Here is a 23,781-nt window from a genome sequence, read left to right on the forward strand (position 1 = left end):
GTGTGTGTGTGTGTGTGTGTGTGTGTGTGTGTGTGTGTGTGTGTGTGTGTGTGAGGGGTTTCCTTTTCAGAAAGAAAATGCACAATTGGGAAATAAATTCAGAGAGGATCTCACCTAGGCAGTCGAAGGTTGTCTTAAAACTTTTCCCAAGTACAGAAATCCACCTTTAATAGTTTTCAGCCTGCAGCCCATGCCATTCTGTTACAGGATTTTATGACAGTTATCCCTGTAATCAAGCTTAAAACAATGTTAAATTGCAGTTCCCAAAAGTCTTATATAGCAAATTAATATAGACTGGTATTTTGCAGATAAGGCCATCTAAATTTGATTGAGCTATTTGTTATGAAATCAAGTTACAAATCTTTCTGCCTTTCTAACATACTTCCTTAGACTCTCAATATACTTAAAACCTCTAAAACTGATACAAAGGTATCCAGACCACTACCTAGAGACAGGAGTGGCTTGGATAAACCCCCATTTGTCCCCAAACTTTCTTATCTGCCTTCCATAATTCTAATCTAACCTTTATCTATCTTTCCAAATCTCTCAAACCCATTATCCAATTTATTCAGCTTTCCTTTACATTTTTAACCATAAAACAAAGTAGCTCTTAAGTTATTCTTTTACTAAGACAACTTTGTACTGGGATTGTAGTTTAAGCAAAGCAAAGAAGTTACTGGCTACCCCCACAAGCTGATGGATTTATGTCCTTGAAAGTTTGCTTATTCTTCCCTAATTATACTCAGTCTGGAAGAGTGAGATACTTAAGGAATCTAAAATTTTCACTTATATGTTCAAATATAAATGTTAACTTTTGCTTAGGCCACGTAATAACCACGAATTCAGATTAAAACATCAAGATCTCTTCTGCTTTACAACTTATTGCATTAAATTAACAATAAATTTATATTTCAAATGAAAGTTTTAGTAGGCCTCTTAAAATCACACACTGGTGGGGCGGCTAAGTGGTGCAGTGAATAGAACACCGGACCAGGAGTCAGGAGGACCTGAATTCAAATGTGGCCTCAGACACTTAACACAAAAACTAGCCATGTGACCTTAGGCAAGTCGCTTAACCCCAATTGCCCTCTACAAGGCCAAAAAAAAATCACACACTAGAGATTTTAAAAATTTCTTCTAAAAGTATTTCCCCTTCTTTTAAAACAGTTTCAAGATTTATAAATGATCACATGTTCTAATTCTAGATGAAAAATAATATTTACCAGGTCTCATATGTAAGGGATTCCATTTACCACCTTTCTTTCCCAAATGTAAAAGCAAGTTTTTAGAAATCCCTTTTACTTATTCACATAGACTGGCAACTTCTCAGCAAATCAAATCCATTGTTTAGGAACTACATGACTAAAACAAGTTCCTTTCCCAGGCTGAAAGATCTTGCCTAATAGAGATAGTTTCTAGGGGCTTTGGTAGTTTTACAACATAAGGAAAATTGATATGCATTCTAAGCAGGAGAGACTGGGGGAAGGGCTAATAGTGATGCCCCTGCTTAGCCAGTTCTCATACATGCAGGAGGAATATTCGGAAGGAGCAGAGCTAGTCAGAATAAAGTTTTCATCCAGTCTCCTCCTTTTCACATATAGTAATCAATTAACAATTTTAGGTTTTAGCATTAAAACAGTAACCCAAATAACTTAGCAATTTTACAAGTTTAAGCAATCTTAACTGAAACTTCCTTTTAATACAACTGTTTACCAGTAACAGTATCATAAGCAATTACCATGTTCTTAAATTTAAATTTGAAATCAGAATCAATTAATTACCAATCAACTATCACTATCCTTACATGGAGTACGCTTGAAAGCCACATCCCTCTATTTTTTTAAAAGGATTCTCATTTATTCAATAAGAATTCTACAAAACACTTTTCCAATTCACCTTGCACAGAGAATCATTCATTTCATCATTAATAATGTGGAAATTATAACTTTTTTTTTTACTGCTATTCTTTTTTTTTTGTTTTGTTTCCTTTTAATTTACAGGATTCAATTCCACAATTCCTTGAATTTCACAATTTGTCCCCCTCCTTCCCCTCCCCTCCCATGGCATCTTATAATCAAGTATAGGATCTGTAGATACTTTCACATTATACAATGGTCAGGTTATAAGGATGGATTGTACCAGCTGGGATGAAAAATGGTATAGAGGACATAAAATCAAATAAGAGAACAAAAAAGATCAGGTATTTTGCTTCCACCTGGATATAAATTTAGTTCTTTCTAGTTCTTCCTCTGGATGCACGTTTTTCTCTCCATCATGCGTCTTTTGGGATTGACTTATATCCCTGCATTGTTGAGAAGAGTCCAGTCTATCAAAGTTGGTCATCACACATATGTTGTGTTTTATAATTTTTTTTTATTTTATAATGTCTACAGTAACTTTAAATGGGATTTCTCTTTCTACTTCTTGCTGTTGAATTTCATTGGAAATATATAGGAATGCCGAGGATTTATGTGGGTTTATTTTATATCCTGCAACTTTGCCAAATTTATTTATTGTCTCAAGCAGTTTTTTACTTGATTCTCTAGGATTCTCTAAGTATATCATCATATCATCTGCGAAGAGTGATAGCTTGGTCTCTTCTTTGCCTAACTTGATTCCTTTGATTTCTTTTTCTTCTCTAATTGCTACTGCTAACATTTCTAGTACCAGATTGAATAAGAGGGGTGATAGTGGACACCCTTGTTTCACCCCTGATCTTATGGGAAATGCTTCTAGCTTCTCCCCATTACATATAATACTTGCTGAAGGCTTTAAATAGATGCTACCTATTATTTTAAGGAAGGCTCCATTTATTCCTATACTTTCTAATGTTTTTAATAGGAATGGATGTTGTATTTTGTCAAAAGACTTTTCTGCATCTATTGAGATGATCATGTGGTTTCTGCTAGTTTTATTGTTGATATGCTCAATTATACTAATGGTTTTCCTAATATTAAACCATCCTTGCATTCCTGGAATAAATCCTACCTGATCAAAGTGTATTATTCTTGAGATAAGTTGCTGTAGTCTTTTGGCTAGTATTTTATTTAGAATTTTTGCATCTATATTCATGAGGGAGATTGGTCTATAATTTTCTTTCTCTGTTTTATCTAGAATCCAAGATGTTTGTAGCTATATCTAACTTTTCATTGTAATTCTAGGTTGGCCAGACCAGAAACCACAAGGAAAAAGTAGCCTTTAGAAATCTTTGACTGCCAGTTAGATCTAACAAGATAACAAAGTCATTCACAGAACATGCAATGCAGATTCAGAAACATTGATAACAACTGACAAAATACAAATACAAACTCCACATTTAACTATCAAAAGGAAGAGGGTGAATTGGCTATCATTATTCAAGGATTCAAGATCTGGCAGAGTAGGAGTAGATGGGGTTAAATCCTGCAACTTTTTGCTTGGAGCACCTCTATGGTCATTGGGGGGTGGTCTTGATACTCCTTGTTATTCTGATATTCTAGAACCCTAAGCCTTGTCCTACATTCTGCCTTCCAATGTCCTGTTTTTTTTTTTTCAATAGTGGCAAATACCAGGTTTGCTGCCCTTAGCCATGTCAGGGGACTAAAACTTAAAACTCTGACCTAGTTTCCTGGTTGCCAAAGGTATAAAAACCCAGCTAGTGAATCTTTGGTATTCCTTGGGCCTAACAAATTTTCCACTACCCTCTAAATCAATACATTTTCCTGACCCTTGGAACTATGACAAATACAAGAAATGGAGAGCTGCACCCAACAAAATCAATGCAGTATCTTTGCAAATTATGCTTCCTATTGTGTGGAGTACAGGGACCCTAAAAATCCCCTACCCCAAAAAAATTTAAAGTCAGAGATGTGTTGAGGAAAGAACAGGAAATTTTATTCAATTCTTGTGAGAAGGCAGATTTATAGTCTGGTGAAGAAAATGACAAAAAACACAGAAACAGGTCATAGCCAATTCAAGTGTACCTATCCTTATTTGGCAAATGCCAAAGTGAAGGAGAGGGAAAGGCTCTAAGAGATTCCTAAAATTCCTGAAGGGCTTAAGGCTGATTGACCGCAAGGGAAAGAGGGAAGGGTCCTGGGTTGTGTAATTTCTTAGGAAACATAGGACTCAGGTCTGTCCAGTCTTACAAAAGTCTGTCTCTGGTTTTGAGATAGTCTGTCTCCCTTTTCCTCATTCTGAGGAGTCTTAACAGAGGATGCAGAGAGAGAGTGTAATACTATGTTATTGTTGAATAAATTTACTTCTGTTAAAATTTGTATAGCAAAGTTAAAGCAATTATAGAGAGGTGGACACAGTAATGCACTGTTGGTGGAGCTGTGAATTAGTCCAACCATTCTGGAAAGCAATTTGGAACTATGAGATCATGACTAAAATGTCCATATTCAAATACTCCAAGGAAATCAATGATTGGAAAGGCTGCATATACATCAAGATATTTATAGCAGCATTTTTTGTAGTAGCACAAAACTAGGGAGTGGCTAAACAAGTTATGGTACATGAGCGCAATGAAATATTACTATGTTGTAAGAAGCAATGAATATGATGAGTACAGAAAAAAACATGAGAGAAACTTTTATGAACTGATTCAAAGTGAAATCAATAGTGACTTCGTGGTTCCCGGGGGATGACTCCACCTTGAGGATGACCCAATTATAAGTGCAAGCTCCTAGCCAGAACCACAATATCATGGCTCTCTATATTTCTGGCTCACTGTTTGGCCTTTCCCACCTCCACACAGATGCCTGGACCTCCTGCCAGTAATGGCAAGCAAAGTAGTACTTTGCTGCTTGTTTAAGTTATTCAAGTACCTTTGAGCCTTACCTTTAATTGTATCAAAAGTTGCCCTTAATAGGCCTAAGGGAGTTTGGAGGCCTTCTCCCTGCCCTAAATAGGTATAATTTCATCACATGGAGCCTGCGGTGGGAGGAGCTTGCCGAAAGACCAGGACAGGGTGCTTTTGTCTGACAGACCAACAGACTAAGAGTGCTAAAGAGTGCTGGACATCACAAATATTCTCTCTCTCAGTTCCCAGAAAGTAACACAGGCAGAGTGCTGACATCACAAACATTCTCCTAACTCTCAAAAAGCAACACAAGATTAACAGAGTGCTGAAATCACAAGCATTCTCTCTCTCAGTTCTGCTTGGCCCCAGCTCTGCTCTAGCTTTTCTCTGTTCTGCTCCTTCCTGTTCCACCCTTCCTGTTCTGCCCTTTTGGCAAGCTAATAAGAAATATCATAGTTAAAATGACAAAGCCTCTAACTCGTTTAAAAAAAAAATCAACTGGACAAAGAAGAGAGTGTGGCTGAACAGCAGTTCCTCAAAGGATCTGGGTTTTGGTAAATTTCAATCTTGGGACAAGATGATATAATCTTTGACAGCGTCCAGGCCAAAGAAGATTATAGTCCTGGTATTTTCTGCCCTGGTGAGACCACATTGGGATGTCATGTTCAACTCTGGATACGACATTTTAGGAAGGACATTGATAAACTGTAAGAAAACCAGGATAGTGAGAGACCTCAAGATTATGCCATATGATCTTAGGCTAGTTAAAAGAGCCAGGGATATTCAGTTTGGTAAAAAGGGGTTTGGGGTGGGGGTGAGGTGGGAGTGGGGAGGGTCATGATAACAGTTGTCAGGTATTTGAAGTGCTATCACATGAAAGAAAGAATAGGCATATTTTGCTTGGTCCCAAAGGGGAGAACTAGAATCAAAGGCTGAAAGGGTGGAAGTTGCCATGACACAAATTTGATGTAAAAAAACACTTCCTAAAAATTGAGCTATCTACGAGGTAAATGGGCTTCCTCAGGAAGTAGTGGGTTCCTCCTCATTGGAGGTATTCAAACAAAGCCTTGTTTTCCTTTCTCCTCATAGAGGAGGTATTCTTGCATTATTCAGTGGAAAATGATGGACTATGAGGTAGACCAATTGGTGCCCACCCAGTGACTCAGTCTTTTTCTGTACTCTGGGTGGTGGTAGATATGAATAGAATTGCCCTGGGCAAATAAGGGGAGGAACAGGTGCAAATTAATCCAAAAATCCATGGGGCCAAAGACAAACTGCATGGCTCTCTCTCTAGTCAGCAGGCACCAAAAGTAGTGTTACTCTGGTGTCCAATATCCTTACCTCTGTAATGAAGGTACTTATTCCCAGATGCTGGTTTCTTGAAAGGACCTTCCCTTGCTTAACATGCAGTCCCAGCTTCTATTTTGCCAATGGGCCTACTATTTCCCTCTGAATAATGGATGAGAACCATTGCTGATCACCACAGCTACTTCCAATGTGGCAAATGGGATTAGAACCTGGGCAGCAGGAGAGGGTTTATCCTCTGATTTTACAAAGGGTGATCATCAAACCACAGCCAATACTAAGCTTTCTCCAGATTCCAGAGGGAGGTCATTTTTTTCTTAAAGAAAATTAAGAGGTTACCTATGAGGTCATTTTTGAAGTACAAAGGCAAATTCTAATTGATTGAACTGGGTAATAAGATCAGAGTTCATATTCCATCTCTGATGTCTATTACGTACTTGAAATTGTTAAAAAAATAAAATAAAATCACTCCCCTCCCCTCCAAGGACTTCAGGTTCCTTATTTGCAAAATAAAGGATTTGAACAAGATGGCTGGCTAGCTAATATTTATATGGGATTTCAAGTTTTATAAAGTATTTTACATATAGTATGTTATTGAGACTCTCAAAAAACCTATGATTTCTGGTGGATGCTGTTTTTCATACCTGTTTTAAAGATGAGAAAACTGAGGCTGAAAGAAACATAACTTGCCTGTAGTCAGGAAGGATTCAAACTCATCTTCCTGATTCTAAATCCAATGATCTGAGGTCCTTTCCAATTAAAGATTTATGATTCTATGGTCATCTTATTTAACAGTGGGGTCTCAGTCTTCCCTCTGAAGATACTTTGCCAAATGCTTAATCTCAATCTGTTGGAACTTTCCTTCCTGTTATTAGAATGGCCCATTTCCAGGATTTTTGCTGGCCTTTGGAGAGACCTCTTATGTCTGTATCAACAGAGAAGTCTTAGTATCCTGTCCTATTTCATTTAGGGAAGTATGCCTAATCTTGTCCTACTGGTTGGTTCACTCTGCTTTGATTGTCTATGGAGATCCTCTTTCCTCTTACTATTCTTTCTCATTCCTTGGAGTAATTGAGCTAGGCATAAGTAGGCATAAGGATATCAACTGACCCAGTGAAGCTTCATCTTTTGCAACCTGACCACATTACCCACCAAAGCCTTAACCTCCCAATTTGGCTCTCTCAAAGCAATATTATGAATCTAGAGAGTAGCCCTTCTACAACTCAGATATCCACTTGTGATTATCACTCAATGACTATCTCTGCAGCCCCCAAATTATATCTCCTAAACAATGGGGTAAGGACAGTCTAACCTAATCTACAAAGCTTTTATTTTTAGTATCTTTGCCAAGAAAACCCCAAATAGGGATATGAAGAGTTGGACATGACTGAAAAATGACCAAACAACAAGGCAGTAGGCTACAAAGGCAAAATTTAAAGCAATAGCTAGTTTCAAGAAACTTACAATCTTTTGGGGATGTAATATTTAAACAGAAACATGCTTGATCATCTGACAAAGATGTAAGTACAATGAAGGGGATCAGAAATATTCCTGTGGGCTGAATTTTAAGGGAATTAGGGATTTAAGAGGCAGAAGTGAGGAGACAAAAAATTCAAGGAATAGGAGTCATCTTATACCAAGGGCTAGAATCAAGGGAACAGTAAAGAGGCCAGTTTGGCTGGAACATGGAATACATAAAAGGGAGTAAGGTACAGTAAGTATGAGAAGGACAAATGGAGGTAGGTGGCAAGAGGCTTTAACTGTCTGGCTGAGATGTTTGTTTATCCTAGAGGCTACAGGGAGTCTAGCAGGCTGATGACATGTTCAGACTTGCTTTGGGAAGGTAACTTTGACAACTCCATTGAGGATGGCTTGGATGGAGAAGTACTAGAAGAAAGAAATTTAATTAGGTAGCTATTAAAATAGTTCAGATGCTAAAGATATTATAATAGTACAGGCTTAAACTAGGATGCTAGTTGTATGAGTGGAGAAAAAGATGGATGGGAGGTGATGTGGCTACAGGAAACTAGATGGTTCGGTGGCCAGGGCACTGGACCCAGAGCAGGGAAGACCTGAGTTTAAACTCAGCCTCACATACTTACTAGTTGTGTGAATTTGGACAAGTCACTTAACTCTTTGCCTCTGGTTCCTTATCTGTAAAATAGAGATTAATACTAGCACTTATATCCCAGGGTTGTCATAAAGATAAAATTAGATCATTTTACAAACCTTAAAGTGCTATATAAATGCTAGCTCTTATTATTATGCTGAATTAACATTGCTTAGTAACTTATTAGGTATGGGGGAAAAGGGGGAGAGAAGAGTCATAAAATAACTAGGTGTCTGAAAACCCTTGTGAATGGAAGGAGGGGGATGTCTTTGACAGAAGAAGGAATGTTTGAAGGAAAGGTGGGTTTTGGGGTGAAGATACCGAGTTCTATTTTGGACATGTTGAATTTGAAATGCTAATGTGACATCCCTGTGGAAATGTTCAGTAGACAGTTGGTGATGTGGGACCAAAGTCCAGCTGGAAATAGAGATTTTGAAGTCATCAACAGAGCAATGATGGCTCTCTTATGGGAGCTAACGAGATCACCAAGGAGACATATAGAAAGAAAGAAAACATCACCAGGGACAGCTTTGTACACGGACACTGATCTAGCAAAAGTGACTGAGGAATGGCCAGTTAGGTGAAAGGAGAACTAAGAGAGAATAGTGGCATGAAAACCCAGGAGCAAGAGACTATCCCGGATGAGGAAGGGTGTCAAACACTGCAGAGAAGTCAAGTAGGATGAGACCTGAGGGAAAGGAAAAAACCATTGGATTCAGTAATTAAGAGATGAATGATAATTGTAGAGAGTATTTCAAATTGAGTGGGAAGGTCAGCTTTGTCTCTTTTTAGGGAAAGCTATTCTGAATCCCAGGAGGGAAGGGAGAGGATCATGCCTAAACCATATTGTAGGGAAACCCTGGTAGACCCTATCATAACATCTTTTATAGCCCTCTCACTTTGGGCATAGTTCCAAATTGTTCCTCCACCATTTGTCATTTCTGTTTTCTGTCATGTTAGCCAATCTGATAGGTGTGAGATCCACACAAGGAAATCTTCCATCTATCCATCCAGGTCACGCCTACTAATCTTGGAGGTTCCCCAAGGCTCTGTCCTGGGTCCTTCTCTCATCTCCATGCATTCTATTTCACTTGGTAATCTCATCATCTCTGTGCATATGTCTCTCAGATCTATTACTCTACCCCTGACATCTCTGCTGACTTCGAGCTTGCATCTCCAACTATCTTTTTATCATCTTCAGAGGGATGTCATGTACATGTTTTAAAGTGATTGCATCCAAACTGAACTCATTCTCTTTTTGCCCAAACCCTCTCCTCTTCCCACATTCCCTAACTCCTCACCCTTTCCCACCCTTCTCCCCACTGTATCCAATCAGTTGTCAAGTTCTATCAAATCATTCAATCAAAAGAATCAAATGAAATAATATTTGCAAATTGCTTAGCACAGCGCCTGATACATGGTAGACATTATTTAAATGCTTTATTCCCTTCCCTTTTCCCTCCTATCACTTCTACCTTTGTAACATGTCTCTCACTTTTCATCTGCAGCTTTTCTACTCCATGGAGCGAGACACCCTCCACCCCTCCACCCAGGGGTCCTGCCCACCCCATCCCTTTTCCAGCTTCCTCTTGTGTATTGTCTTCCCCATTAGATCATAAGTTTCTTGGGGGCAGGGACTGTCTTTTTCCTGTTTGTATCATCATGCTTAGTACAGTGCCTGGCACATAGTAACCACTTAATAAATGTTGAATGAATTGAATTGGCCATGCTCTCTTCTCTCTCTTTTTAAAAAATTTTATTTTATTTTTAATTTATGAAATAAAACAAGCATTTCCATAACATAGTAGACTAACAAAACAATGATTGCACATAAAACTACAATTCTATTATGTACAACTTGCTATTTCTTTTGAATAAACAATATATAATGTAAGTTTTTTCTCTCCCCCCTCCCATGGCTACCATTAGACACAAATGTGTACGTGGGTTTACACACACACATATACATATACACACAAATATAAATATATGTGTGTATATATATAACATATGTATATATATATACACACACATAAAATCATTCTACACATACTAATATGTATGAGTTCTTTCTCTGGATGCAGATAATGTCTTCCTATAATAGACAAAATGACTCAGTTACTCAAAGGTGTTCTTAAAACAATATTGCTATTACTGTATACAACATTCTCTTGGTTCTGCTCATTTCATTCTTTGTTATTTTGTGCAAGTCTATTCATATTTTTTTAAAGCCAACAAGCTTATTATTTCTTATAGCACAGTAGAATTCCATTACAATCATATACAACTTGTTTAGCCATTCCCCACTTGATGGGCATTCCCTCAATTTCCAGTTCTTTGCCACCACATAGAGAAGCAACTATAAATATTTTAGAACATATAGGTTCTCTTCCTTTTTCCTTATTCATCTTGGGAAACAGACCTAGTAATAGTATTGCTAGGTCAAAAAATATAGGACCTATGTCCTTGTAAACATTACTAGGTTTAGGCAGTTTAATTGCTCTTTGGGCATAATTCCAGATTGCTCTCCAAAATGGTCCCTTCTCTCTTTTGACAGTCATCATTCTGGTGCCAGCCCTCATCACCTCAGGCCTGGACTACTCACGTGAGTCATCTATACCACAATTGCTTGGCCGTTTTAAGATTTTACCAGTCCCTTGGCTTTAAAACCAAAACCAAAAAAAAAATGTCATAACTACTCATTCTAATGATAGAAACCCCATCTTATGTCTTTAAAGCAAGGGAATCTATTAGGAAGAAAATAAATCACTGCAGAGAGAAAAGAGAAAATGTGCTAGATCCTACCAAATGGGGACAAATATTTAAGTTGCTTTCAGGGAACCCAGTTATGTAGGCCATAACTTCTCCTCTGTAAAGAAAGGTTGACTGGGTAGTAAAGAGTTTGATAAAGTGAAGTAACATTTGCTAATCCAGAATTTAACATTACTGAATTGTCTAGTCTTCCCAAAGAAAGTTTGGCATACAGGAGTGGATTCTTTAGATGCTCTAAATACTTCTAATCTACAGGTGTTTCCTTTTGGTTAGGGGGAGTTATTGGAATTTTGCCTAGAGGACTCAGAAGTCAAAGGTTTTTGCATGGGTTATATTTAAATCCATAATAACAGCTCTCAAAGTTCCTCCAACTGCCTTATCTAATTATAGGTGGTTATGATTAGTGGCGCCAAGGAATTTCTCAATCACCTCTGGCCATGAGATACCAGCAGAGGAGAGGTGTTGTGGTGTAGTGGGAAAAATGCTAGATTGGGAGCCAAGGCCTGAGGCCCCATGAAACAAGCATGCTTTCTATCCACACTCATGAGACAAATTGATGGTCAAAAAGACCTTTCTCATTTTCACTGAAGCTTTCTAATGTTCTACTAGCTCATTCCCAAATCCTCATATCTCCTCCATCCTGAAAAAACACTCAGTTGATCCTTCTGTGTTTGCTAACTATTGCCTTCTGTCTCTTCTATCTTTTATAGCCAAACTACTGGATAGATGAGGCTGTCTATGATAGGTTCCTCCACTTACTCTCCTCTCATTCTCTTAACCCCTTACAATAAGGCTTTCCACCTTATCATTTCACCCAGACTTCTCTCTACAAAGTCACCAGTGAGGACCGGCCCTGGAGTCAGGAGGACCTGAGTTCAAATTCAGCCTCAGACACCTAATACTTAGCTAGCCACGTGACCTTGGGCAAGTCACTTAACCTCAATTGCCCTCCCCCAAAAAAGGCAAAGTCACCAATGATCTCTTAGATGCCAAATCCAATAGCAGTTCCCATTCTCCTTGACCTGTCTGCAGCCTTGACACTGTTGATCACCCTCCTTTTTGGTACTCTCTTTTCAGTTTTCTGGACATTCTCGTGGTTCACTTCCTCCTAGACTACTCTTCAGGTTTTTTTTTTTGCTGGGACCTCAACTAGATCACATACTCTAACCACAGTATCAGTCAGGTTTTGTTCCTGGACCCTTTTCTCTTCTTGTCCTATACTTTCACTTGGGGACTTCATTAACTCCCATGGATTTAATTCCCATCCCTATATAGGCTGAGGATTCTCAAATCTACATATACTGCTTCAAGCTCTCTGCTGACCTCCAGTCTCACATCTCTTTCCATCATCTCAGCCTAGATGTCCAGCAGGTATCTTAAACTCAATTTATGTCCAAAACAGAATTCATAATCTTTAATAATTTTTATTGTTTATGTTTAAACACTAAAATTAAACATTTAAAATTAAACATTAAAGTAAAAATGTAAACACTGAACATTAAAATGTTCACTAGATTCTCTGTTCTGCAGAGGGCAGTATCACCTTCCCAGGCTCTCAGGTAGGACCTATTTTACTCTTCTCACTGTCACCCCCTTATTTCCAGTTTTGCAACCAGCTCCCAAATACACCCTTCTCTCTTCAGATACTGTAACCACCTTGGATTACTGCAAAGCCCATGGGTAATATTAGCCCTCCTCAAGGCTCTCCCCACTCCAATCTCTCTGGCAGTCACATTATTTTCCAGTAGCACAGGTCTGACGATGTAATTTCCCCACCCCTTTACTCAGTAAAGCCAAATGACTCCTTATAAACTTCAGGATTAAATTCAAAGTTCTCTGGATTCCAAAATTCTTCATAACTAGCTCCTTCACATCTTTTTGGCTTCTTACACTTTCCTCCCAAATCATCTTTGATCCAGTGACACTGGCCTACTTGTTAATACACTAAAAAGACATTCTACCTCTTGAGGACAGGCATTTTCTATGGTGGTCCCCTATGCTTGACATGCTCTCCCTCCTCAACTTTACCTACCAACTTACCTAGCTTCCTATAAGTCCCAACTAAAATCCCATCTTTTATAAGAAGCTTCGCCAACTCTTAATTCTAGGTCCTTATCTGTTAATTATGTTCTACTTATTCTGTACGTAGCTTGCTTTATGTGTTTGAAGGACCTTAGTGGTGCCCTGAAGATGTTTTTTTTTATTTTTTTGCTTTTTTGGAGGGGGGAGGGCAGGGCAATTGGGGTTAAGTGACTTGCCCAAGGTCATATGGCTAGTCAGTGTTAAGTGTCTGAGGCCAGATTTGAACTCAGGTCCTCCTGACTCCAGGGCTGGTGCTCTCTTCACTTCGCCACCTAACCGCCCCTGTGATGTTTTAATATCCCACCACAAACCAGTTAAGTACTTTACTGGTATTTCCCAAGAATACTTATTCATATTAGAATGATCTTTCTTTTCCATATAATTTATTGTTCCTACCTTATTGGATTACCTTATATTTGCTTTATTTGTGGATCCAAATATAGTTCTAGGAAAATGAAATTATCATATTAAATGGACATTTCAGCAGCCATGTTGCCTTCCCCATTAGACTGTAAGCTCATTAAGGACAAGGCCTGTTACTTGCCTCTTTTGCATTCCTACTGCTTAGCACAGTGGCTGGCCCGTAGTTGGTGCTTAACATTTATGGATGGATGAATGTTGCCTTAACATGATGTAATGGGAATATAAATTTTTTTAATGTAAAAATAAGGATTATCCCAGCCCTAAACCTTTTAAAGGCACTGATTCACTGAACCATACTGAAACTACTTTCGATTTGCTTTTTTCTTTCTACCAAGGACTTCTCTTTCAGTATTTCTAAAGTTCCAATTACTGTTATTTGTGACTTAGTGAGCTATGATTTTAGTCCCTTCTCCCACCCCTTTATTGAGCAATGTAAAAGCAAGAAATGAAGAAATAGGTGTGATTAATAATCCAGTTTATTATGTGTGTTTAAGCTCAATTTTGTAATGACCATTCCCTGCAAACAACACTGAACGAAATGGGCAGTGAGTCAATTGAAATGGAGCTTCTTAAAAGTCCTTTTACAATACGCTTCCCCCAAAATGTTAACACTGCTAAATATAGTTTTTAAAAACTACATGTAATGGCATAGAAGCAAGCTGAATCATCATTTTATTCAGGCCACAAAGGTGAAAATTAGACATAGGAGAAGCATGTTAATTAGTTAAAATCATGTTAGAGTCTTGAAAATTCTTGCAGAGCTCCTACATGGAAACTGTACACAGGCAGCTTCTAAATCTCCTTAGTCTTCAGTTTAATAATTCAAAATATAAATATAAGGGGAAGTAATATACACATGTGGAAACCATTTTCAAAGCTACTAAGATGAGTTCTCCTTTGGAGTATTAATCCTGTTTCACTTCTCCCTTTAGATGTCTCTTCACTCTAGAATAGGGACTGATAGAATCATCCATCACAAAATCATAGAGCACTCTTATCCAGGAGTTGTACTGGGGCAAGTTGTCATAATATTCTGCTGCTATTTTTTTCACCTGCAGGTTAAAAAAAAAGAAAAGGGAAAAAAACCACACATATATTTAAAAGCTAAGGCATTATATATAGTACCAACACTTTACATTGTAGGGCAGCCTAGATTGTCTTAAAACTAAGGTTAACTTCAGAATACAGAGCTCAATTCAAAGTAGTTTGCATTACAAAATTACAATCAGTCCACAAAACTGACATGTCTCTTTAGCAAAATGGGGGAATGTGGGGGTAGTAGAGGGGCACCAAAAAAACGAGCCTGTTAGTTACCAAGTCTGGTACTACTACTATGACTTCAAATTAAGTTACTAGTAAGCACCTAGAAGAAGAAAGAAACTGGGCAATGGTCAAGTCTGAAGTTTCTTAAGTTTGAGTGTCTTTTTTTAAGAAAATGAATAATCATTTTCAGTAATTTCCCTACAAGTCTTTGCACAGACAGATCTAACCCACACCCCTGCCATACTAGGTCATCATTCAGGGCACAAAGGACTAGAGTTCATTTTATTCTTTTATCCCTAGTATAGTGCCTTTTACTTCGTAGGCCTTAATAAATATCTCTTGTGGTTAATTTGAAAACTCATGGGATTGAGTAGGATGAAGGAGGTTTGGCTGTTGGACCATTTAATATAATTTCAATTTCCAAGAATTAGATCTGGATCTACAAATAAAACACCAACAAAGCAAATAAAAGGTGCACCAAGAAAATTCAATAAGGTAGGAACAATAAATTGCCTGGAAAAGAAAGATTATCATAATGTAAATGTTTATTTTTATTCACAATACTTCCTGGTAGGTGACTGGAAGATTAATACCTATCCCCAAGGCACAACTTTTAGGCACTAATAATGTCCTTCAAATACGCTTCAAAAGGCTCCTGTTTCAGTTTTATTTTCCCAAATACCCAAAAATCCTATACAATTTTTTCTACAAAGGTAGAACAGAAGTTCACTTTTCTTTGAGAAGGAAGGAAGCAGCTTAAAGAGTCTTAGGGCAGTGGTGCTCAGACTTTTAGGTCTCAGGATCCTTGATACTTCTGAAATTACTGAGGACCTTTAAAGTCTTTATATGGTTTTCTTTATGAGTCAACATTTAGTATATTATTAAAATTTAATAAATTTTAAAAACAAACTAATTAAAATAAATGGAAATATTATATTATTATGAAAATTGTGTTGAATTCAAGGACTCCCTTGAAAGGGACTCAAGGATCTTTGGACCACACTTTGAGAACCACCAGTCTTAGAGTTACCCTGATCAAAAACACACACAGAGTTCTCTCTCCCCAAAATGCCTTCCCTCGGAGATGACCATCCATTCACAAGGTGTTACCTCGTGTATGAACAGGTCTCGTCCATTAGAATGTGAGCTTCTTGAGGGCAGGGACCATGCTGTTGCCTTTCTTAGCATCCCCAGCACTCACTCAGTACAGTGCCTAGTAAACTCCAGATAAATGTTTGTTGACTGAAAGACTTATCAGAAAAGTATTAAGCCCCTTCTACGTGCAAGGTCCCATGCTAAGTAGGTAGGTGCTGGGGGCAGAAAGAAAATAGTCCTTACGCCAATCCTGAATAAATTCTAAAGCTTCAAACAGTAAATCACATCATTCTGAAATTTTAAACATAAACAAATCTGATGTAGGTGATTTCCATTTGTTCATTAAAAGAACTGAGGATCAAAAATGCAAAATTCTGATTATGTGTTGAAAAGACTACAAAAGGTCCGGTGTTAAGCTATCTAATCCTTAATTTTAGCCCCTAAATTGAGTTTCAAAAATGAGTGACCTAATATTTTACAAAACGGTTCTCGAAACATCTGCAGAACTTTAAATTATAACAATAAGCCAAGATAGTAAATTAAAATTATCACTGAGTCCCATTTCGTACCTTCAAGCTCAGTGCTCACAATACTTTTTAAAAATGGCCTAAGACTAAGATCCTGGTCCTAGATCTGTAGTAGTCACATGATCCCCGAACAAGTCTTTTAACTCTATAAACCAGTTTTCTTCTTTTCCAATTCAAATGAGATAATAACTAGCTGTAACTAGTCCAGGAGAGCTAATAGCAATAACAGCTAAATTTACATAATGCTTACTAGGAGCCAAGCATTGTGCTAAGTGCTTTACAAATATTATTTCATTTGAAACTCACAACAACCCTAGAAGGAAGGTATTATTATTGCCCTCATTTTTCAGATGAGGAAACTGAGGCAAACCGAAGTTACTTTACTTGCCCAGGGTCATATCTGAAATCAGGTGTTCCTAGCTCTAGAGTACACAAGATCTACAGATTACAAGAAAAGTGATCTATCTCAGAAACTTTCAATTCCAAATGTGTTAAGCTTTTCTAGTTGAACCATAAAGGAAAAAAAAGAATTCAATTCACCCATTAGGGAAGAGGAAACAAAAGCACAAAGCTGAAAGAATAGCCCCACACATTTGCTATTCAGACCTGCACATGGCTATAATGACAGATTAGCTGCATAATGGTTTTAGATTACACTACAACTGCTTGGCCCTTTTAAGATTTTACTAGTGGTAAAGTCTCTTGGCTTTAAAAACAAAATTTAAAAATTGTCACAACTACTCATTCTAATGACAGAAATACCATCTTATGTCTTCAAAGCAAGGGAAACTATTAGGAAGAAAATAAATCATCCTGGAGAGAAAAGAGAAAATGTGCTGGATCCTACCGAATAGAGACAAATATTTAAGTTGCTTCCAGGGAGCCCAATTATGTAGGCCAGCACCTCCTTCTCTGTAAAGAAAGGTTGATTGGGTAGAAAAGAGTTTGGTAAAGTGAAGTAACATTTGTTAATCCAGAATTTTATATTTCTGAATTGTCTACTCTTCCCAAAGAAAGTTTAGCATACAGGAGTAGATTCTTTAGATGCTCTAAATACTTTTAATCTACAAGTATTTCCTTTTGGTTAGGGGGGAGTTATTGGAAATTTGCCTGGAGGGCTCAGAACTCAAAGCTTTTTGCATGGGTTATATTTAAATTCATAATAACAGCTCTCAAAGTTCCTCCAACTGCCTTATCTAGTTACAGGTCGTTATGATTAGTGTAACCAAGGAATTTCTCAATCACCTCTGGCCACAAGATACCACGAGAGGAGAGTTGTGGTGTAATGGTGAAAGTGCTAGATTGGGAGCCAAAGGCCTAAGGGTTCAAATTGCAGCCTGCCATTTACTAGTTGTGTGATCTTAGGCAAGTCAACTTTGGCAACTTTGCCTCACTCAAATTTGATTCACACAAAGAATCAAGATATCACTGGTCCTCTTCAAGTCAAAGGACAAAATGATGATGTTGGGCAAGTCACTTCATTTGTGAGCCTCAGTTTCCTTATTTTTAAAAGGAGGGATCAATGATGAGTTAAGTCATTTCCAGATCTCAAGCCTATGAGCCTAAGTTGGCCTTTCTAAAGTCCTATATAACTGGTAGTACTTTAACAATGGGAAATGCTGGCTTTTCACAATTGTTCAGGAAAATGGATATGTCTAACTAAAGAGTCCCCCTTTAAATCTCATTGAGATTACTTTCTTGCTAGTGGCAAAGGCTTTATCTTCCTCATGAACTAGTCAGAGAGAGAGCCAAAGACACAGCAATTACATAAACCAAACCGGAAAGACAGAAATTTATTCTTCATTGACCTAACTGAAGTGGACTTTTCTCATCATATACAATTTGGGATTTTCTTAAAATAAGTAGTTAAAACCATAGAAACCTATTTGACACTATTCCTTGTCCAAATTAGGTAAACCAAGAGTAATCATTCTAAATGCTCCTACCTACATATAGAAACAATATTAACAACACAAACAAATATTAACAAATAAGAAAAGACTTACCAATGGAAGGTTCTTTCCAGGAATGTTGGGAAAGTCATGATGTTCATTATGATAACCTACATTGAAGGTTATTAAATTAAGAGGTCCATAATAAGAAAAAGTTTCATGTCCTTTTAGAAACATGTAATGTTCAGCTATGAAATGTCCAGAAATTGGGTGCAAACCTAGGCCAAGTACTGAACCTGCAAACACGTACACAAGAGATTTGATTCCAAAAAAATAGTAAATAAAAATGTCAAAACTCAACTGAGTCAACAAATTGATAATTTCTAAATAAGTAATTGGCTTGGGGTTGATGCACATTGGTCGAAAAGCATAAATGAGTGGCTGAAGAATAACCCATATAAATTTTCTAAAACGAGTACAGAAAAACCAGCCCTCAAAATTGGTGGGAATATCCACATCAATGCCATCCCCTCCTAGGTAGCGATGATGATCCATGTGGTACCTCTTGAAGGAAACAGAGTATGGAATGCCGAAAGGAAGATTTGCAAATATTCCAAAATACCGGTTCCAAATAGCCTTGTAGTTGCCAAATGCCAGGTTATGAGAGATCTCATGAATAGCTAAGGTCATTGAATGACTAATGCAGCTGCCAAAGGCGTAAGCCCAGAACATAACCCATTTCCAGTCCAAGTCTTTTACTAAGTAAAATGCAACCAACTGTGCAAGAACCATCAAAATCACAATCCAGATCAAGTTATAATCCGGTTTCATCAAAGATTTTATTTCTGGATACTTGGCTGTGAAGACAAGGAAAAAAAAGTTAGGAACAAGAGAATAAATACTAGCAATAATTCAATGTTCCAAACTAAATGAACTTTTCACATCTGAATTTTCAAAACAAATCTTAGACTCAACATAGTGCACACAGCCTGGTCTGGTGTTAGGGAATCACTGTTCTATAATACTAATAACAGAGGTAAATAAAATAATGCCTGACATTATAGTGCTTTATTATACCTAAACACTATCTGATTTGTTCCTTATAGGTAGTATTTATATAGTGCTTAAGATTTACCAAGCCTTTCAAAATATTTTCTCATCTGATCCTTACAACACTGGGAGGTAAGGGCTATTATTATTCCTACTTTACAAGATATCAAACCATGGAAGACAGAAGTTAAGTGACTTGCCCAGGGTCACACAGGTCTCAAATGTCTGCTTCTTATAAGCAAATCAATCAAATTCTCTGAACCTCAGTTTCCATATCTGCAAAATAAATGGAAGTGGAATAGGTGATTTTTAATTTTTTTGAAATACCCACAGCTCTAAAATTGATTCTAAAATTGTGCTTACTTATGATTATTATGATTTCAGGATGACACTGTAATTTGATCTGTTTGATTCCTGTCTTCAACATACAAGTGGTGAATTAAAAAAAAAAATAAAGTCAACAAAGCAAAACAAAAAAAACCCACCTCTGTATTTAAAGATGTGTATACTAGTAGTAAAAGGCAACTTTTTTTGGGTTTGTTTTGCTCTTTGGAAGGGGGAAGGCAGGGCAATTGGGGATAAGTGACTTGCCCAAGGTCACATGGCTAGGAAATGTTAGGTGTCTGAAGTCGGGTTTGAATTTAGGTCTTCCTCACTTCAGGGCTAGTGCTCTATTCACTGTACCACCCAGCTGCCCCAAAAGGTAACTTCTGTAGATGAGGAGAATGAGAAGTGGAAAGTCTGTACTCCTACTACTCAATTTCCACTTGAGCCCCACCATCCCTAATTGCTTTTGAAGCTACTCATGTATGGTCCACATTTTTCTTCTAAGTTGCCAAAATATACAAAGGAGAGTTCACTCAACCACGAATAGAAAAACATTCTTTGCAGTAATCTGGATCTAACCGTACAATGGATACAGAGTCAAAGAAAGTGAATTCAAAGACTGTGGCATTCTACCTGTGTTACCTATAGTAAGTTCTTTCAACTTTATGGCCTTATTGACTCTAAGGTCCCTTCCAGTTCTCAATTATCATCTTATAATTTGTGAAACTGATATGCTTCATTCTCTTCTAGGCACAGAAGCACTACCTGAACAAAAGAAAACTGCTTCAAGGCTGAAAGCAGAGGCTGTATTTGTCTTGGGATGTTAATGGGGTTTTCTCAAGAAACTGGATCTTTCTGATAAAACAAGTCTTTTAGAGTGTTCTAGGCAACCCAGATGGAAAAACTAGCTCTTTTTTTTCTGAACATGGAAGGTGATGATGGCAGAACTACTATTTGAGTACAATGGAGAGGTAGGGGCTGTTAGCTGAGAGATGAGAAAGCTAATACAATAGTCAAGGGATCATAAATTTAGAGTTAGAAGGGCTACCTTAGTTTTCTAAATTTAACATCCAGTTTAACACTTTAATTAGACAGTTGAAGAAGCTGAGACTTGGGAGTGTTGAAGTGACTTGCTTAAGGTTATAAAGGAAATATGTGGCAGAGCTCAGCCAAGAAGTGGTGAGACCTGATCCGGATCAGGAGTAGAGAGACAATCTAGAGGCTTTCTAGAGGTTCAATTAAGGGGAGAATCTGGCAACTGCTTAGTTGTGGAGTTAGGGTGAGGGAAGAGATGACTCTTTAACCATAACCCAAAAAAGGAGAAAATTAAGAAGAATGGCAGATAATGCAGGAAGGGAGTGTGAAGAGGAGTTCTGTTTTAGACATATTGAAACTTTTTTTTTTTGCTTTTTGGAGGGTGGAAGGCTCGGCAATTGGGGTTAAGTGACTTGCCCAGGGTCACAAGGCTAGCAAGTGTTAAGTGTCTGAGACCACATTTGAACTTAGGTCCTCCTGAATCCAGGGCCAGTGCTCTATTTATTCACTGTGCCACCTAACTGCCCTTGAAACTATTTTTTAAGTTCACATTTTGACAAGGAAAAAAATTTAGATTTTGCAGCATTAATTGTCTATCTTATTCCTTATTTTGATTGTTCACTTTTGTTAGTATTATTAAATGTATGAAATTTTTTAAAAGTTATGAATCTATCTTATCTTCCTAGCTACACTTCAGTATCTTTTCGGGTAAAAACCATGCCCTTATTCATTTTTATTTGACCACAAACATGTCTTGTACGTGTGGTCTCTAAGTGTTATATCAAACAGGGAGCCAATTCCTAATATTTGGAATATCTTTTTTGTAAAAAAAGATGGTAATTCGTAATCAAATAAATCCATAAAACAAAGCTTTGTTGCATTTACCTCCTTTATGCCTTTTAAACTGATAGATGCTTAACACAATAATTGAACATTTAATTGAACAAGGTGATATAAAAAGATATTAAAATTTGTTTTAAAAAACATGCAAAAAATACATTCCAAGTGAGGGTCTAAAATCTTCTCCAAATTGTTTTTAACGAGGGGAAAAAACCCAACTCTATTCATAGTTATAATTCCAAGTAGGATTCTTAGTGATCTCAGGCACTTAAGGGTCAATGTTCCATTTGTACTTCCTTGGTGGTATGATTGAAGGAAAAGGCTAGGGGAAAAAAAAACCCCAAACTACTGTCAAGACATAAACTGTCCATTTCAATTTCTCATCCATTAATTTCTTAATACAGGTTAACTGTATAAAATAATTTTGGACAAAAAATACCCTATACATCAATAATGGCCACCACTAGCCAAACACATAGAACAGCTTCAGATTTAGAGATGGAAGGAACCTCAGAGGCCACTGGGTCCAACCCCACCATTTTGACAGAAAAGGAAACTCAGGTTCACAGAAATGAAATGACTTTCTCAAAATGGCATGTAAGGAAATGGCAAAGCTGAAATTTGAATAGAGGTCTTCCAATGACTCCAAACATAGCTTCGGTTCCAACTATGTCATGCTGCATCTCTTATTGTACTCCTGAGAATTAAGCAATGACCTAGGCCAAATTTTGTCCATAATTTACTAATTTATTTCTCAGCTCAGCACATAAGTACTTAATAAATGTTTGTTGCCTTGATGACTTCATTTAATGCTACCTTTTACAGGAAGCCTTCCCTAACCCTTCGTTATTCCAGTGCTTTCCCTCTTTTAATTATTTCCTATTTATCTTGTATATAGTTTGCTTTTTATATAATTGTTTGCATGCTGTGTCCCCCATTAGACTGTAAGATCCTTGAGGGCTGAGGCTATCTTTAATGCCTTTTTTTTTTTAATCTAATGCCTATTTCTGTACCTGGCACATAATACACGTTTACTGAGCGAGTGATCAATTTCCTCTCCGGGTTTGCAGTTTCTTTACTCTATAGGTAAAGAAACTGGTCTACATGAGGTCTAACCCATCCAGCTCTGCCCTTCGATAATGCTAATGCGTGTGAAAGCGTACTGAGCTATACCAAGTCAGGTATCTTCATGTTATCTGGACGGTAAAGGACATGAAGACAAGCCCACAGTCAGGTCCCAGCAAGCCTCCGAGATGCAGATAAAAGCAATACATCATCAGTTTGTTTTGACCCTCAAGTCTCTCTGGGACAGAGCTCGCCAATTCCACGATCTTTACACCGCTTCTGAAGCTCCCGAAATATCGATATGTGGAAACCATACCCTCTGCTTACTGGCAAGAGGGGGGCGGCCTGGCCCTCATCCCAGAAGCACCGCAACTACCATCATTCCGACAGCGCCAGGACATGGACCCCGGCGGCTCGTTTAGCTCATTCCCCACCAGGCCTCACCACTAATCTCTGGGGCAGGGCAGAAGGATGTGGGGAGCGGGGGGAGGAAGCCCGGCGGCCATGGCCCCCCTCCCTCCAGGGCCTGCGCTCCGCGGCGGAGGGGGAGGGGGATGGGGAGAGAGGGGGAGGCTCCTGGGCCGGGCGCCCAACACCTCCCGTCCTCTCCCCCCCCCGCCCCCAGCCAAGCCCGAGGGGTCGACGCCGGGCACTCCCTGGACGACGCCCCTTTCCTCCTCCGCCAGCAGGATGCGGGCGGTCGAGGAGCGGTGAAAGGCCCAGCGCAGGTCCCGGGGCGCGGCTGGTAACGGGCCCCAGTCCGGGAGGGAAGTGCTCGGTCCCCGCCCCCGCCTAGGTTCTGCGGGCTGGGCCGAACCCGGGACGAGGGGAGGCTCGGAGGAGGCCTCGCACATAACGGGCCCGGGGCGGCCGGCCTTCTCACCCAGGATCTCCTTGCGGCGGTCTGCGTGCGGCTGGTCCGTGTAGACCCATTCGAAGTCCTGCCGCGACACTCGGGCTCCCATCGCGGCGGCGGCTGCACGCGGCCTCTCTCACGGCAGGGGCTGCTCCCGCGCCTGCGCGCCGCTCCCTCGGACACTGGCTGTCAGCGTACCAGAGACGGGCACAGAACCTCCGGCGAGCCGAGGGGTTCGTCTCCGATAGCGGCTGGAGGCAGAGGATAAGGACCCGGCGAAGGAAGGGGCGCGGAGGTGGGGCCCCAGGCCGGGGACGCAGCGCCGGCGTCTGGGGCTGACTGGCGGGCGCGGAGGC

The 23,781-nt window shown here is 38.9% G+C and overlaps 1 protein-coding gene across 1 annotated transcript; it reads right to left on the minus strand.

The window, feature by feature from the left end:
- Positions 1–13,933: 13,933 nt before the first annotated feature.
- DEGS1 (delta 4-desaturase, sphingolipid 1) lies at positions 13,934–23,771 on the minus strand. Its single transcript, XM_069062598.1, has 3 exons — positions 23,453–23,771; positions 18,367–19,109; positions 13,934–14,527 (listed from the first exon to the last, which is right to left on the minus strand). Exons 1-3 carry the CDS (start codon positions 23,532–23,534, stop codon positions 14,381–14,383), a joined length of 972 nt encoding a protein of 323 aa, XP_068918699.1. The 5' UTR covers positions 23,535–23,771; the 3' UTR covers positions 13,934–14,380.
- Positions 23,772–23,781: the final 10 nt, after the last annotated feature.

This window comes from Petaurus breviceps, unplaced genomic scaffold, assembly GCF_028583685.1.
Source record: "Petaurus breviceps papuanus isolate PSGF00001 unplaced genomic scaffold, PetGlider_PUasm1.0 90466, whole genome shotgun sequence".
Lineage (NCBI taxonomy): Eukaryota > Metazoa > Chordata > Mammalia > Diprotodontia > Petauridae > Petaurus > Petaurus breviceps.